The 17,936-nt window shown below is 43.4% G+C and overlaps 2 protein-coding genes and 1 non-coding gene across 3 annotated transcripts; 1 reads left to right on the forward strand and 2 right to left on the reverse strand.

The window, feature by feature from the left end:
• Positions 1 to 1,195: 1,195 nt before the first annotated feature.
• Positions 1,196 to 13,745, reverse strand: MYNN (myoneurin). The gene is made up of 8 exons (XM_076341392.1): positions 13,707 to 13,745; positions 12,673 to 12,971; positions 9,939 to 10,738; positions 7,856 to 8,015; positions 6,967 to 7,145; positions 6,604 to 6,687; positions 6,086 to 6,172; positions 1,196 to 5,080 (listed from the first exon to the last, which is right to left on the reverse strand). The coding sequence occupies exons 2-8, from the start codon at positions 12,936 to 12,938 to the stop codon at positions 4,812 to 4,814; spliced, it is 1,845 nt and encodes a 614-aa protein (XP_076197507.1). The 5' UTR covers positions 12,939 to 12,971; positions 13,707 to 13,745; the 3' UTR covers positions 1,196 to 4,811.
• Positions 13,746 to 14,410: 665 nt separating this feature from the next.
• Positions 14,411 to 14,483, reverse strand: TRNAV-AAC (transfer RNA valine (anticodon AAC)). The gene has a single exon. It is a non-coding gene; the product is annotated as a tRNA-Val (tRNA).
• Positions 14,484 to 15,055: 572 nt separating this feature from the next.
• ACTRT3 (actin related protein T3) lies at positions 15,056 to 17,081 on the forward strand. Its single transcript, XM_076343291.1, is given in 3 exon segments — positions 15,056 to 15,154; positions 16,331 to 16,614; positions 16,616 to 17,081. Coding segments are annotated over 3 exon segments (849 nt in total).
• Positions 17,082 to 17,936: the final 855 nt, after the last annotated feature.

Raw genomic sequence — 17,936 nt, forward strand, 5'->3', positions numbered from 1 at the left:
CCAAATTAAGTCTTAATTTACTCGTATGAATGACATTCGTTAATCTGCTGTGGTAACAGGGAACCAAATCTACCAAGTCAGTCCCAGCTCTACCAACAGCAGTACTTTATTTTTAGCGTAGATGTGGCAAGATGGCAACAATATCATACACAAAATGTAACAGGATAAATAGCATCTACTTTCAAAATTGCTAGTGTATGTTTTTGAAATATTTTTACTCTACCTGAACCCTTGTTTAACAGCAAGATGCTTGGCCCAAAAGAGCACTCTGCATTATTGACAATATCCATAAAAATAGCTCATGTGTTATCGTTTACTTTGATATTCCTTTGTAGGAAAGGGCTGCAGAGTAATTCTTACTGAATTAGGTAGAAACAGCTTCCTGCAAACTAAAATAATTATTTATGCAGAAACCTGTATTGCTTAAAGAGGCCTACACCAGAGTCATTTATTGCTTTCCTTTCTCTGAAAACCAAACCTTGAAATTCTTAAAAAATATTTGTGTTCTTTGGAATGAGAGAATTTACATAGGCTAGAAACTTTTGCCATGGTCTTCTGAGTACGTTATTCTAGTAGCAAAAGCAAGCATAATCCTGCTCTGTAAACCATTGTTTCAGCTTCCAGAACTCGCAGTACCTTGCTGAAAGGCAGCATTTTTGCTCCAATTTAAAGGGAAGGAAAATGACTGATCCAGCAGACCAGCGGTACAATGCAGGTCCCCTAAGTCCTACTGTGTGCTCTAGCTACCATACCACCTTCTGTAAAATTAAACAATCTAGTAAAAATAAGATACAAAGTCTGATAAAGAAAATCACCGAATATCTACTTTAGCATAAAAAGTACATCTTCAAAGCACTCTGTAAAAAAACAAAACCCCAAAACAACCCCCCCCAACCCCCCCCCCAAACACCTCAAAACAAGTGGAAAAAAATTAACCTAATAGTCATTATACTAGATTGTATTTAGAATAAAGTTTTTGTTTAATTTAGTTTGAACAGACCCAAAATATCTTCTATGAGAAAAATGAGGTGTGTTACTGCCGAGAAGAAAATGTAGCAATCCTTGCTGTGTTAGTATGCTGCGCAAAGGGCTACCCTGTGTCCTTCTGACAGGGTGCTTTGACGGTGGTTATGTTAGACTGCTTCCCTCCTTCTTTTGTTGCTACCCCTTGCAGTTATAAACAGGAGACACAAGGTGAGGGAAAATTACAAAACAAGTTTATTAAAGTCTAACATAAAACACTTCAGGCTAAATATGTACAACCCCCTCCCTTCCCAGGGGATTATAAAATTGAGAGTTGAGCTATATACAAATAACAGAGGAAAAATTGTATATACATGAAAGATATTTTAAAAATAATTTAACCAAAAAATCAGTTATTAGTCCTTATCTGGAATTAATTCTGCAAGGCTTATCGATAGCCTCTCCAAGATCACAGCCCTGAAATCCTTAACATGGGACTTGTCCATACTCGAAAGTTTTTTGAAACACACGATTTCAGGAAAGTTGTCATGCTTTGTGCCCACTTTTAGGCACACATTTGGAAGTAAGTGTCATACAAGGAGCTATTCTCACATAAGTACTTCCGAACAGCCAATTCAGAAATTTCTAGATGCAGATAACCTGTTCAGGCAAAACTTGCACTGACTTCAGTGCAAAATTGACTGAAACGGTACTGAAACAATGGTGTGACAAATCATGTCGTTTTCTCTAAATTACTGTTAATGGAATTATTAAAATTCCCTCTTTCATTTTGCAGATAGGCAGACGTCTCCTTCTTGAGACCTAAAAAGATTCCATGCTTTCCCACATTAATCCCTTACAGAAATTATCAATACTGTTATAAACCTTGTACCTCCAAAATGAACTCAGAATCCTTAAGCCTAGGAATTAGATGTGCAGCTGATTTCCATGCATCTATTGGCAAAAGGTACAGTACAGACCTGCTTCTTCAGGTCCTACAGCACCCAGCCTGAACACACCTACAATTTTTTTTTTTTAATATATATATATATATTTAAAATCTATATTCTAGTAAATGAATACAGTTCATAGAGATCATACCTCAGCAGCTGAGATATCTTCACAAAAGATGAGGATAAAAATCAAGACTCTCATATGGGGACTCAAGAGTGCAGATCACTAAATTATTGCTCCAAGACAAAATTACAAGCCTGTGTATTCTATTAAGAAAGGTTAAAATTGTTGTCTTGTAAAAAATAATGATTATCTTCTTGTCTATAAAGAAAACTAAATGACTAATAAAGCAAGTATTACTGTTACAAGTATCTAAACAAATCCTGTATAAATCTAAGCACTGTATTTTTTAAAAAAGTCTGAAATCTAAGAATACAGTAATAAGCTATAATTTCAGAAATATAAAAACAGTCCAAACAAACATTGTTATGGAATGCATTTTCTATGTAGGAATGTGATTTTTTTTTTAATTTTTTTTCCAGAGCTAGTTCTTTCTTGTGGTCATTTATCCTGGATATGTTAATCTTTAGCTACTTTTCCTCAGATAACAGCAGCATATCATTAGTTTATCTTCCAAAGCTGTTTAAATATGAAATTTATGAATTCTACGGTATTGTTCTTTTTCAGTATTCATGACTAAGCCTACGTGTATCCCAAGACGTCTGCTCTATTTTCAGAGAGAGAAAGTAAAGAGGAACCTTAGGACAAGCTACACAGAGTTCGCTTTTTTTTACACAGAGTCAAGATCCCGATCTTTGTGGTTCTTCAGTCTTAAATGGCAAGGCTAAGGAATATCCTTCAGGGGCTACATCAACAACAGAAGCTAAAAAAGAAAATGGGGGAGGAAAGGGGGAAATGCCAAACAAACAGAAAAAAACCCCCACCAAACAGAGAACTTCATCCATTGTCCTTTGCCAGCATTATGAAGGACATCAGCTGTTCACAAATGTTGTAGTACAGATAAGCAAAGCAAATAAAGGTCAGGCAGGTATGGCAATAATTAGCTTCAGTGGACAGAGTTAGAGATGCCTGCATTAAGAATGTTCCCAGCGAACAGAGTTGTACTCCTTGCTGCCTGCGGTAGACTTTATCAGCAAATTGGCCATATATTAAAGCATAAAACATGATCAAGCAGCAGAGTTTTAAACATGCCACATACTAAGATGATCAACACAAAGAAGCGAAAGGTCTATTACTTTACAAGTACAAACATGTAGGAAGAGGTGGCGGGGGGGGCGGGAATCTATAGCCATGCTCAGGAGTCAAGGGACTATCTCCAGAATATTTAAATGAAATCCTCCAAGAAATTTTTCACAAGTCTGTTTAATTAAGGTGCAGATTAATTATTACTCCATGTAGAACAGAATCAGTTAAGAGGTATCTCCTATGCTCTTCTATTTATCAGTGTCTGGACACAAGGCATCAGTGGAAATAAAATGCTAGCACCAAGTAAATAACCAACAAATAATATCTTTAAACGCATTGTTGGTACAGTATTATGCCTGTTTCCTTACTATTTGATGATTACTTAAATCATGCTTACATTATGTTAATGGCACAAACTGGCAAAATGGTGTATAAAAGTACTCCTATTGTCAACTAGTCTTTAACTGATGACCAAGACACTAAAAGTGTTGCTTTTTAAAAATTTACATTGCTAGCAATAAAAAATACCCTTACATGAGTCTTGCTAGGTACCAGTTTTGTGCAGTTGCTGCGGACAAGTGACACGAGAGGTAAAGCAGTACATAAATACTTCAACTAAAACAAATCAGTCATACTCTAACAAAACCTTGCCTGGAAGAATATCATTCTGCTCTGTTGTATTCTTCCTTAATGCCCCCTCATGTAGCGTTCACTTATTATTTTCACAGTGAAGGGCAGGATTTATTTCCTCTTTTGTACCTACTGTCTAGCACAAGAAGCAGCACTACTGTAAAAAAAGGATTATGAAGCTCTGATTCACGCCTCACAATCAAGTCAATGCATCTTTTCGTCTGATCTACAACACACATGTTCCAGCTCTCCTTTTGAGCAAATGTTGCTGTTTGTGCCAAAACCAGGGCATTGCAGGGATGTGAAAAATAAATCTGGAACAAGATACAACAATGCTGGATTCACTTAACAAAAAAAGAAAAAGAAAAACTGACTTGTTGGAAAGAATACCCAGTAGTATCTATGCCATTAGAACCCTCTGACTTAACACACTACAGAAAAAAATTAACGCTCCTTTACTTGCCTTGTCAGGAAAATATACACAAAACTTTCTTTCCCTTTGGTCAGACCTCAACTGAAGATGGCTACTTCTGGCAGACAGCAGTAATTCTTTGCAAGCACCTCACCAGAGCACTGGCCTACCCATCACGTACCATTGTATCACCTTGGAATGCAGGAGTACCAGCTTGTTAGTACATTCAGATTATGATTTTCCCCTTACACCTCTGGGTTAATATTCTTAAACTATCAAATATGGCTTAAAATGTCTGCTCTCAAATGACATTGTGACACATCAGATCAGCAGGAACATGGGAGGAGATCTCCAAAATACACTAACATATTTAACAGAGAATTCTTAAGGCAGGTGTTGCTGGAAAGGAATCGTCTCCTGGAAATCAGTGTTAATTGCAAATAGAAATTTGATTGTAGATTAGCACAATTCAACAAAAACCAAAAGACAGCGCTGCACAATGGAAATGCCTTACAAGTGTCTTTACACTGAGGAAAAAAAGAACAAGTCCAATTCAAAAAGCGTGACTGCTTGCTTGATTATGTTCATCTTACCAAACATATGCAAGTTCACTACCAAATTACCTTGATGGCTCTGTACTGCACTGTCAGTATAACTGCTGCAAGAAAATAAACTGAGGTTCTGAATATCCAGTCACAGCAGATCTTAGTAATGTTTCTGATGAAGGAGACTGGCTACCCGTCACGGGAAGCAGCATCTGATGGTCTTCAGTCCCAATGGGAAGAGGAAGTGCTAAAGACATCTCAGAGGGCTTCACATCTATGGACTCTGATAAAGGACTTTTCTGACTCTGAATGGATTCTTGTTCATTGAAAGAATTATCAAGTGCATTAGAATCAGGGGGAGTTTCAGATCCTGGGGGGGTGAAAAAAAAAAGAGAAAGAAATGTTCAAAAGCTCCTCCACAAATTCTGCAAATTCCCTTTCAAATGACTGTCAAAACAAACACTTGGTGTGTCAAAGACTGCCTGGGCAGCTGGGCTATCAGTGGCTTCAGTGTGCCGCGAAGCCAGAATGAGCTGTAAATACAACGTAAGCACTGAGAATCACATCCTCTGTGCTTATAGCATGACAACTAGACGGATGATGCATTCCAACTCAATCTCTACAGAAGAAAACAAATCCTTAACGTCACAATGAACAAAGGAGCTTTGGAAAAAATGTAATTATGAAGGTTTCCTTGAGATTTTCCACCCCAGAAAATCTAAGAACAACAGCCACATCCAAGCATCCTCTTTTAACTGAGATAGCAATGTAAAATATACCATTTATCCATGCACTTCTTTGGGAGAAAACATTTGTTAACTCCGTTCCAGCCAGACCCATTACAGTTTTTATCCAGTCACTTGAGAAATCTTCCACTGTTACATTAAAATTATTTGTGCCTTCAAGATGTAAAGTAATTCTTGTAACCAGTATGCCATGTTCACCTCAGTTACTACCCTCATAGACATATTCCTTTGACACATTCAGAAGAGGTGAAAAATTTCCTACAATTCAGACTATGCCTTCATGTGGGAAGCTCTCACAAGTTACTAGTACAAGAAAGTAAACAGTCACGTACAGAAACTCTTGTCAGCAGCAATCCACTTCTATGTTGCTCAACATGTGTTTGCTATAGCAATGCAAATGCTTGAAAATTTGTCTTGAATCTACTTTAAAGCACGTACTTTATGCTTTAAAAAATTTGAGTACCTCTAAAGTGGATGCTTTTGGCGCTAAAGAGAGCTACTACCCAAAAATCTTTTGTTTTCTAATTTTAGGCCTGGATGAGCAAAAAAAAAAAAAAAAAAAGTTATTCAGCACTGAAGACAAAACAGTTGATGTAGTTTCTTAACCTTTTTTTGCAGAAGGAACTCACCTGTGTGAACTTTCGTTTTGTGCTTCTTAAGATTTTTTATATCTGTGTAAGAATTTCCACACATTTCACAGATAAATGGTCTTTCACCTGAAAAAAATTGGTTTGGCAGTTAGAACAATCTTGAAATTGAAAGAAAACACAGTTAAGAGATGTAGGCTAATGGATTTCAAGGTTGTATTTTAAAATACAACTTTGTAACTCTGTTATTTTGTCTGTGTGTCTGTATTCAGAATAAAATTTCTTCCAGAATAGATTAAAACAAAGCAAAAAACCCGAACGTTAGAAGTAAAGCCATGATCATACATCAACACCTACGCTGTTACACAGATATTAATCTGAAAAAGGCAATTAAAAAAAAAAGTCACAAATATTTTCTTTAAATTATGTTAACACAGGGATACGTAAATTAAGAAACTCTGCTACTTTCAAGTATAGCACAATATGGTGTATTTTAAAGGCAAAAGGGTAAAAGTAGAATATTATTTATAGTGCAGGAAGCAGCCTGTCTGGAAACTGACCTGTATGGGACCGAAAATGTTTATTGAGCTCTCCAGAGGAAATAAAACTCTTTTCACAAATGCCACAGATATATGGCTTCTCTCCTAAAGGGAACACAAGGAGTTTGTTATTTCAATATATAAACCAGAATACACATAAAGAACATATCAAAATGAAACGGAGGTAATGTCCAATGGGAGAAAGAGCTCCCTAAACTGAAGTAAAAGGGAAAAAACATGAGAAAGGAGCTGGATGACAACTCCAGAGGTAACTCCCAATCTACGGATTTCCTGGTCATTACCTATCTCCAGACCCTCTGCAGGCAGCCAGTCCTCCCTTGCCAGGCCTGTTCTGGTACCACAGTGCTGTGTCTCCCCCCTTACCTGTATGTTTTCGGGAATGGGTGATGAGAGAACTTGAGACAGCAAAGGCTTTTCCGCAACTGTCACACACGTAAGGTTTCTCCCCCGTGTGGCGACGCACATGGTAGGTGAGTGTGCTGGCCTGAGCAAACCGCTGACCACACCGATCACACACGTAGGGCTTCTCGCCACTATGCTTCCTGCAAACGAACACAGGCATCAGTGATCTCCTGGCAGAAAGGGAAGCAACACCCACGATTAAGTAACTTCCCTCAATTAGTACTTTATCCCCAAAGTTCCTTGTGCTAATGTTCTGTGAAATAAAAAAAACCGTAACAGCTATGAGTTTGGTTTTGAGTTAGCAGTTTCTCTCGGAGTGAAATTCAGTCACTCAGTGCCTGTTGACTCTGGGAATCAACACATCCATGATTTCAATGGCAGCTGAACTGAACTACAGGCCCCGCACATGTAAGATGCACCATAAGAACTCAGCACGTTTTGCATTATAGTGTATGAAAGAAAATGATGATTCCTAACAGGGGAACATAATTCCTGCTCCTGCCAAAAAACGCAAAAGGACAGTAAACAGTGAGAACTGTTCTGTTTCACTCCCATCAAGGAACTCTCTCCTCTTTGGTGCTACAAGCAGTTTAAAACAAAACGAACCCCACATCATTGCCATAAGGATACCAGCGCGTATGCTGTAACATTCATAAATTGCAACTCGCTTCCCCAGTGAGCAAGTACATAGATGTAATTATTCTGTTATGCAGCGTGAGAGAAGACCCAAGAGAAAAGGAGTAGAAATGACCAGATTATGTGAACGTGTAACTCTTGCTCACGCTGGAGTAAATTATTCTGTTTAAATAAACATGTGGATAAGCATTTGCAGGATCTCACTTTTGCCCACCTGGCATGAATCTTCAGATTGCTTGAAGTTGCAAACTGCAGATTGCAGACATCACATTTGTATGGTTTCTCTTCTCCGTGATGCATCCGACTGTGGAAGACTAACTGGCACTTCTGAGCAAAGCCTTTGTCGCATAGTTCACATTTGTATGGCTTCTCCCCTAGTGAAAAATAAAACTCTTGTGCTCTCTGCATTTACGTAAGAAAGCTTTCTGATCCGTCACCTGACCAAAGCTCAAGTGTCTGCTCTAATACTTCTTACAAATAACATCTTGGAACACCCCGTCATCAGTCCACTGAAGTGGAACATGCCAGGAATACAGCAGATAACAGACTATTTTTGAACACATTACCTTTAGTGGAAAAAAGGTAATAATATTTTTAATTTTGCCATTTTCCCCACATTATTTTAAGAACGCTACTACTACATTTTCAGACTTTTTGCTGGTTATGTCTGTTCATGATTCTGAATATTCAAGATGAACCACCAGTAAATCATCTGCCTTTTCTTGCCTGTCAAACAGCAACAAGTCTTCAATCTTCAAAGTATAGTCTAGTGCTCACTAATTTCTTGTCTGCTGTAGAATGCTACAGGTACTTCTCTGACTATTCATATTTTCTCAGTGGTCAGTACAGTCTCATGTAATGGATCACGCAACTCCGCAGTCTTAGATGACAGTATAAAAGAGCCTCTCTCTGCATTTCTATGGCAGTGCACAATCAAACCAGGAACTCAACAATTCTTAAGTGTATTGTGCACATACAAACTTCAAAAATAAAGGTATTGGACATCTAACCTGTCATCTAGCAACCAACACCATGAAATTCCCTGCCTACTCATGCAAAAATTCCCAGTACAACACCCTCAAAAGTAGAAAGTGCAGCTGACGGTCCTACCAGCGAACTGTCCCTGAATACTGCTCACAAGCTCCATCTCGCACATGAACCTTTGGTTAGTCATTGGCTGACAATATTTGAAATCCTCTCCCTCGGTTACTGAAAGAGCAAGGCGTTCTCCTGCAGCTGTACCTCAAGCCCTCCTACTTCACCTCTTTCACATCTTCACAGCTTCCTGGAAAGAGCTCCACTGCTGGCATCTGCTCAGAGTTTTCCAAAGGGGAAAAAGCGCAAGAGTAAACAATTTTTTATCTGATTCACTGTTACTTCAGAATTCTGAATGCCAGCCACAAAAGGAAGAAAACTATGTAAACCAGGTCCCTCTGCTGCTCACTGGGCCAAGTACAGCAGCAAAGGCAATAGCAGAACAACAGCTATGCCAGATCAGCCTGAAGAACGAACTAACCTAGTATCAAGTCTTCCATCTCTAGGGAAGAACATACAAAAAGACAAGCAAGCACAGTACTTCTCCCATTCGTCTTCCCAGGCTCCAGCAATTTGCTCTTCATAATCTTTTAAGTCAGTCATGTTGTCTTAACGTTTAAGTGTTCGTAATTGATTTCTCTTTGATGCTTTGTTCAGCAGCTCTTGATACGACACAAACTTCTGGTAATGTTATTGAATGCAGAGATCACAACGCCATCACACATTTCAGCTGCATGTTTTACTAAATAAAATCCCAAATGCTGTAGTAATTCAGCCACCTCCCCAACCTTTTTTGAAGACCCTATGGAAGAAGTTACCTACTTGTCACAAGATTGCTTTTTTCCCCCAGTTTTGCTATCAAACATATATTAGGATTTGATGTTTAAAAAAAGCAACAGGAATTCTAGTATCAAGTACAGTGAGCTTTTCATGCTCTACTGGCAATAGTTTTTGGCACTCCATCCCATTTAATCACTCTACAGAGTTAAACTGTAGCCAGCTCTTCTGAGTCTTTCCTGAAATCAAGGTGTTCAGACTAATAAAGTCCTCTCTAGCTATTTAAAGTAGAAACTATGATTTTGTATGGAAAAACATCGAAACATTTCATGCTACCAGGATATAGGTACTATCCCCATACGCGTACCAGCAGCAGACAAAATTTCTAGAGGAAGAAGTCAGAATGCAAAGATCTTTTTAGTCCTGTATTCACAGGCTGTGATTACAGGTCTCCACAGTCCATGAAGACAAGGCCAGCGGCTTACCTGTGTGAGTTCTTACATGTGTTTTCAGCTGATTGCACTGGGTGAATGCCTTCCCACAAAGCTGACACACGTACGGTTTCACTCCTTTGTGTATTCTCATGTGTCGGCGGAGGCTACTGGCTTCCGAAAAGACTTTTCCACACGTGTTGCACACTGGCTTAGCTTTGGAGTACTTCTGGTCAAGTTCTTCCCCTGAACTCTCCAGCTGGTAAGTGTTCTTTTCACTGGCTATGTTAGACATACAGTGCTCCTTCAGTGCACAGCTTTGCTGAGGCTTTCCCCGTTTCTGTTTTGCTGCAATAGTCTGAACTAGGATATCCTGCGCTGCCAGCGTTTCGCTTTCCACCACAGAAGCCAGCTGTAGCTCAGAGTTATCGCTGCCTTGGGCAGCCTGTTCCGTTATCTGGGTGGCCAGCTTATTTGCATCTAAAAACATTTCAATGGATGTGTTCTCTGTCACATCGTTCTGATATTGTACAGATTTATTCTGTATGCTTTTGGGGGAGCTGAAAGTCTTCTTTCGCTTTTTGGTTTGAGATTTCTTTTCTAAAGCTGCTTTCTTTGCCTGTGGTTGAACCAACTCTGCAGAAGCAGCATCTGCTGTCTCCCGATTATTGTAATCTCGGAGAGTCAGAAGACAAGTCTGCTGATTCATTTCAATGTTTCCAGTGATACTAGATGTCTCTGTAGAAGAGGGATTAGCAATAAAAGCAAAGTCTTCCATCTTGATTTTGCATTTAGTGACCACTTCTTCTACTTTGAGATAGTCGGCAGCCTGGTGAATTTCTTTAACGTTCCAGCTGCAAGAAAACAAGACTTGGGTGACAATATTCTGGACAAAGCAAACATCTGTTCTGTACCAACTGTATCAAATACAGACAGCACAGCTACAGAAAAGTTACACTGTCAGAAAGTGTAGCTTTGAGAACACATACAGCAAGATTAATCTCTTAGTGCTGTAGTGCCATAAGACACTAGTATGACAATTACTCCCGAACTGATGGCCCATGCCTAGTGGGGTCTGCAGATCCACAGAACTGAGAATTTTGTTTTCAGTTACATGCCTTTTGTAGAATTTTAAGTTAAAAGTCCAATTGTAAGGTGGTGAGGCTAGACATGGGGTTGTTGGTCCAAAAAGCTCAGAAATCACAGCACGAAGGGATAAAACACTGGAGAAGAAAATGCAAAAGTTATCACTCTATAATCCTTCTGCCAAAAGTCGAGTGATTCGCAAGCGGTGCATTCACCTCAGCACTTCTGTGAGGCAGGTATTAATCTTTTATAAAACAATTTGCAAGCAGTCTTAATTCTGTACCAGCTGCGCACAGACAACGTTAACACCAAGGAAGTCCTCATTTAAACTACTATGCTCTATTTTTCAGTTCCTGCAACACAGGCCTTGATGGTTTAGAAAAAATTGATCTGGAAAAGGTGGCAATACGTACCATCAATGCATTTATGGATTTACAGCACTTTAAAGAGAGATTAATGGTAAACAACATCATTCCAACAGTCTATTACACAGCAAATGTAATTGAACAATAAGTAACTAGCCACAATTATTCTCCGTACATGAATACAACTGTTTTAGTATCCTGTATTATACTCGCACTGCACACTATAGTATGCCCTTGGGGTGTCACTCATGCACCCACCACCAGAGAAGACAACAGAATTTGCAGACAGTTGCAGCAGTCACCTAAAGGGATACAGTACAAGATGACGGGTGCAGACGTGCAGGTGTCATCTTTAGTCAAATAGTTCTCCCTGGGTGAGAATGGTACTTTCACCTTCCTCTTCTTTCAGAGATCGCAACTGCTCAGAATGAATCCAGAAACTCTCCTGCTGCGGTCCCAGACAGACGTCAAGAACGCTGCACACTTCTGCTCATACACAGTTTGCAAAGCACCAGTCACTAACTTCACCACATAGCTATGTATGCTGCTCTATTGCTGTTAATGCCTGTAGCTAATTTAAAAAAACCACCACCCCGCATCTGCATACTTCAATTATCGAGAGTGAGTTTTCAGACATCAATAGCAACAAAGCTTTTTTAAAATGCATTTGACACCAGACATTGAGAAAGGAGTTACAATCCTGGCCTACATACTTCTAAGTAGTCACACTTCCCTCATGAGGGATAATTTCTTTCCCTGAGAGAAAAGCAGTGCAAAGAATCCTCACTGCACAGGAAGCAACAACAATGGGCACAAAATCGACACAGTAAGGGGGGAAACGCTTTTTCTGTGACTCCTTTTGGACATCGTAATATAAGATTTTAAGTAACAGATCATGCAAATTCTAACAAACGTATTTTTTTTAAATTGTGCCTATCCTCATGCATTCCTCAGACTTTAGTCTCTACTGTATATACCGTTCCTGTGCGTTCTCTGCAAAAATGGACTTCTATAATCCAACTTCAGAAACAAGACAGTCATCCTTCCCTCTCACAGTAATCACATCAGATTGTTAATCCCTTCCAATCCAGACAGAAACACTCAGGGAGTGAAACTATCCATCAGTGAAATATCAGACTACATACCTTTGTTTTGGCACTCGCATACCATGTGGTATTTTAAAACATACAAACAGATGATCTTCAAGTTGTTAGTATGTATCACACCCACTACTGTTTGTTCCTCCAGAACTTACTACAAAGAACAAAAAACCCAGTACTGCCTTAACACAAAGTTTATTTCCCTATTTTCTTTCCCCCTTTAATAGCACATGTTACCTGTCAAGGTTTAAGTTTCCCGTATAAATAAATTCCAGGAGTTTTTGGAATCCATCAGCTTTCACTTGAGTCTGATCCAAAACAACATTATTGTCAGACGCGTCTCTGTAAAATGCACCGAAGTACTCGCTGAAAGAGGCAAGCACATTCCTGTGTGCTTTGAACTGGAATTCACCAATAACAACAGTGCAGTCACAAAGAAAGCCGGCTTCTCGCTGCTTGTTCAGTCTCTCTAAAAGGTGCTCACAGTGATGGGAATACTGCATTTTGATAACGAGCTGCAGCCTCTTTGTTCTGACCTGGGAAAGCAAAAAAAATTGATTCACATGCAAGATTTAACTTTGTTTTCCCCCCTAACAGAGTAAGTTAATGATTACAAAAGACTCAGTGTTCGAATCCTGCAGGACAGTTTGTGTAGTAGCGCTTTTGTACGAGGTATAGCGAGATGGGTGGATCCTTCTTAACTTGGGGAGCTGCTAATTTTAGAGACAGAACGAGGGGGAGAGGGCACCGACGTGTATGCGCCCCCACCCAGATCAGAGGATTAGCTCGCCTAAGCTTATGAACTGTCATGTCAAAACTGGGCTCCGACGAGCACTTTGCAGAAACGAGCCACCCGAGGCTCGGACCGAACCGCGCTCAGGCGGCGGGGGCAGCCCCTCCCCGGGGCACAGCCCCGCTCCCTGCCGCAGGGACCGGGGGCGAGCAGACCCCAGGTGCGGGGAGTCCCGAGCGGTCACCGGGGCCCAGGGGGAAGGGCCGCCTCGGCGCCGAGGCAGCAGGCGGGGTGCCGGCGGGCCACAACGGCCGCGGCCCCCCCGGCCCGGCCTCGCCGCGGGACGGGATGGAGCCCGCAGCACCCTCCCCCGCCGCGGCCCTCGCCCCGGCCCGGCCCGGCCCCGCCACCTCCCGCGGCCGGGCTCGGCTGACCGGGCGCCGTCCGTGCCCCCGGCGCTTCCCGCCCCGCGGGCCGCTGCGGCGCCGGCGGGGCCGCCCCCCGGCCGGCAGGAGGGCGGCGGCGGCGCCCCACGCACCTGCGGAGGGGAAGGTAAGGAGTGCCTTCGCCTCAGGCCGCCATGTTCTGATGACGCCGTGCCCGCCGCTTCCGGGATGTGACTTCCTGTGTCCCGCTCCGGAGGGCGGCTCGGTGCTGGGGGGGCAGCGGCGGCACCGGCGGCAGAGCGGGAAACGGGGGCGGGGCCACGACCCGTCCCGCAGAGAGAGGGGAACGGGCGGGGCTGGGCTGCGAGCGGCTTCCCGGGTAGACCGGGGAGGCACAGACTACAACTCCCATCATGCAGCGCGCCGCAGCAGAGCCCGCCGTTAGCGTGGCGAGGAGCTGTGCATACCGGGAGATGTAGTCGCGCTCGACGGGGCGGAGCGCAGCCGGCCGGGCCCCGCGCCGGGAGCGGAGCCGGCGGGACGCGGTCGCTGCGCCGCGTTTACCCGGGAGCCGTGACACCAGGGGCGGACGGGAGTGATCTAACGCGGCTCCCGTGGCGGAGATCCTCGCCCTGCACGTGGATTGGTAAATAAAATGGGCTCAATGCATTGGTTAACACAGCAGCGCTGAGGAGTCTCGCCGTGCCCGTGCTGCCGCTTAAGAAGCACCGCGGTGAAGGTATTTTTGGCAGTCCGGCGGTACGCTGCCGCCAGTTTGCGGCCCGGCGGGGACCGGCTCTGATCGCTTTCAGAAGCGTGACGTGTGAGGAAGAAAGAAAAGAGGCAGCCCGGCTGCTGTTTCCGCCCGGTTTCGAACCGGGGACCTTTCGCGTGTTAGGCGAACGTGATAACCACTACACTACGGAAACGCCGCCTGGTGGGTTTTTGCAGCAGCCCTACTAATGGCGTCCCCCTCCCCCGCTCCCCTCTGCTCTTCGCGGCGGCGACCTTGTCTCAGTCCTGTGTCACGCCGGTGCCCAAAGCACAGGACCATGCTCGCCCGAGGACCACAGGACCATGACCTGCCCGTGCTGGCAGCCCCCCAAACACCCCCCGGGGCGCCCTGCAGCCTTCCTCCGCCAAGGGCCTCCGCTCCTCACCGCAGTGCCAGCAGGTCACCCCCAAGCTGCGAGGTGCTCCAGGGATGGCATCTACTGCCCCTTCTCCCCACACACCAGGAATAACAGCACTGGTGTGAACGAGAAACTTTAAGATAGTGATCTTCCCTAGAATACTCTAATTGATTTTCAACATATCTGTAAATAAAAAGGCATACCCTCGGTTAATGTTTCACACCAAAGTGTCATTCTGAAACACTATTGCTTACAGTGCCAAATCTACCTCCTGCTGTGGTTACAGAGGCTGGAAGGACTACTTTGCTGGGAATGAAGCACAGGCAAGGAGAAAAATACCAACAAGAGGAGCTGAAAAGCCCAGGGAAATGGGAGGAGCAGACTACGACAGAGATCTTTGCCTGCTGGCGCCGGCAAATGCAGGCGGGATGAGCAGGACAAATCAGGCAGGGCTGCCAAGGAGAGATGTAAAGCACCGCAGTTCCTGCAGGAACAAAGCAGGGCAGTTTCAGCGTGCGTTTATCAGAACTCAGAATGAGACAGCCCCAGCCAAAGAGGAGAAAGGGAGCCGTTTGGCACTGCTAGCCTTGCAGGGCAGGACCATAATAAAGCAGCCAGGGAGAGCATGCAGGCAAGGGGAGCTGAACACGGAGTGCGTTACGTCGGGCAGCGCCTCCTCTGCAGGCCTCTCGCTACAGCTGGAGCTTGGAAAATGAGGAAATGACTAATCCTCCTGGATTTTCTAGTACACCAGGCACTGAAATGCCTGATCTTGGAAGGAGCTATAGAAGGGAACTTAGCTTTGCCGTCCTTTGCAAAGGGAAACACAAGCCAAACCCCATCGGTGGGAGGAGGAGTAAGAAAAGCCAAGAGAAATGAAACGGGAAAGACTCCAGAAGAAAGCAGTGACACGGAAGGGAAAGGGGAAACAGAAGAAAGTTGGAAGCAAGCAGCGGCAATATTCTGTTGAGTTTGGCAGTGGCAGCTGCAAGATTTCTTAACACTACTGCTGTCATCATGCAGAGGTTTCTAATAGCCTAAATGCAAGGATGTGTGGATAAGAGGTGCCACAAAAGAGCATCTGGGAAAAACGAGCATCCTTACTAGCTCTTTTCATGCTTGCAACATCTCTCAAGTCCACGTGGAAAAACACTTGTGGGAATGCACTTGTGTTCTTAGTGGCACACCATGATCACAAGATCGTTGTGCACAACTGTAGCACCCCAGCGTGAAAAGGTTGACATCGCAGCCACATCTCTGCCCAATCGCATACTGCCCCAATATTAATAACTCCCATTTTATTCCTGCAAGGTCTTCAGCAGTCTCTGAGGATTAAATTTTAATTGTGAACAAACTAATAAAACACAAAATACAAATTAACTAATGAATATGTATTATTATTGATATAATAATATTTTCAGTCATAGCTTGACAACCAGTTAAAGAAGGAAGGGCCTGTTTAGGTAACACGCTATAACCTTCTCTGAGGAGCTGGACGGTCTCAGCTCTCACAGCTACTGAAGTTGCCTGGCCTGCGAAAGGGCCAAATATCTTCCCAGTATTTTTTCAACACAACGCATATAATTTAAATGTACATGAAGTGCTTTTTCCTGATGTCCTTTACCTGAGACATCCCCAAACAGACTACCTTGACCAAGGGGAGATGCTGGTGTTGCCATGGAGACTGGGGTGGAAGAGTACTTGTCCAGTGTTACTGTATTTTGTTTGATTCCTGGAGGTACCCAAAAGAGCGTGGGATTGTCACGTCCTGGGGAGATAGGGAGGCTGTGTGGAAGAATGTCTATGACAATGACCTGAAGATGGAAAGTAGCGAGCAGACAGTGATTCTTACTGAGGCACTGCTTAATCCACTGGCTAACCAAGAAAAAATGGTAGAGCTCTTCCCTGAGCACGCTGCTGTACCAGCTCTATGTGTCTATTCAGGCTGTGCTCACACCCTGTGCTTCAGGTCTCAGCACAGGCTGTGTGATGGACTCCCGTTACAGCGTCACCCACAGTGTACCAACCTTTGAAGGCTCCTGCTTGCCCCATGGTATTCTCCAGCTTGACCTGGACAGCTGTGATCTTACAGAGCACCTAACATGGATTCTGAAAGAAAGTGGCGCTTCACAAGTCACCACAGCTGAGGAGCTGCCTGTACAAGGCGTAAAAGAAAAATTCTGTTATGTGTGCCTGACCCTCGAGCAAGAGATGACTCAGAATCCTAGTGAGGTAGAAAAAACTCACCATCTTCCTGGTGGCCATGAAATTATGGTTCAGAATCAAAGGTTTCATTGTCCTGAAACCCTCTTTCACTTTCCTAATGCTGGCATAGAGTCACCAGGGATTGACAAGCTCTGCTCCAGTTCTATCATGAATGAATCATCATCATGATGTTGGCATAAGGACTTACTTCCGCTCCAGTCCTTTCTGGTGGTTTCAGCCTCTTACCTGGAATTAAGTGGAATGCTTAAACAAGGAGGTAGTCTGCATGGTCCCAGGTGGAGTTAAGGTGAAAGTCAGTGATCCTCCTAATAGGAAGTTTTCAGTTTGGACAGAAGGCTCCTCACTTCCCTGAGTGCCTTCCAGCTGATGCAGAGTACCGTGACAGTACAGGGGGGCCGAGCCTGACATGGTGCACAGAAAATGTTTCTAAAGTACATGTGATTTTATAACAGATTTTACTTAACACTTCATGGAAAAGAACCTGAGATTACAGCTACCTGGAAGCTGGTGTCTAGGGGGAAGTCTGTGTCCGTAGCGTGCCCTTTGACAGTCCAATAAAAATCATAACACCTGGCATGGTTACTTCCTTCTTAGTCCAAGAATACATCTTTCTGAAGAGGTGGAAAATATGTTTTTAAAGAGGTTCTTTACCAGAACAATGCTGTACAGTATATGTACAACTGAAGTTAGAAAGACCAAGAGCTCTATGCTATTGCTTCATACTCCATTGTACCTGCAAAACCATGCAGCCTTGAAACGCCTTGCTTTTCCCTGGAAATCTCAGGGTCAAAAAGCAAACACACCAAAACCGTTCTGAGGAACATAATGCAGCGTCTGAGGCGAGCGCTCCAGGGAGCAGGTACCGTGCAGGGAGAACACACCTTTCACAAAGAGAGATCATGGAAGAGACTCTTCCAACAGAGCACTGGGGGCTGGCGCAGCCCTGCTTCAGGGGAACAGGAGGGGAGTTTCTGGGCCTAGTTCCTCACCCAGGGGTCCTCGAATGAGACGGGCAGGGCCTGA

The sequence above is a fragment of the Aptenodytes patagonicus genome, chromosome 6 (assembly GCF_965638725.1).
Source record: "Aptenodytes patagonicus chromosome 6, bAptPat1.pri.cur, whole genome shotgun sequence".
Classification (NCBI taxonomy): Eukaryota; Metazoa; Chordata; class Aves; order Sphenisciformes; family Spheniscidae; genus Aptenodytes; species Aptenodytes patagonicus.

Bases quoted from the DNA above. Each gene is read 5' to 3' on its own strand.
- MYNN (XM_076341392.1), bottom strand. From the start codon at position 12,938: ATGCAGTATTCCCATCACTGTGAGCACCTTTTAGAGAGACTGAACAAG. The intron at 7,146-7,855 runs GTGGGCAAAAGT...GTTCGTTTGCAG, and splicing joins AATCTGAAGATTCATGCCAG to GAAGCATAGTGGCGAGAAGC. The intron at 6,173-6,603 runs GTCAGTTTCCAG...AATTTTTTTCAG, and splicing joins ACATTTTCGGTCCCATACAG to GTGAAAGACCATTTATCTGT.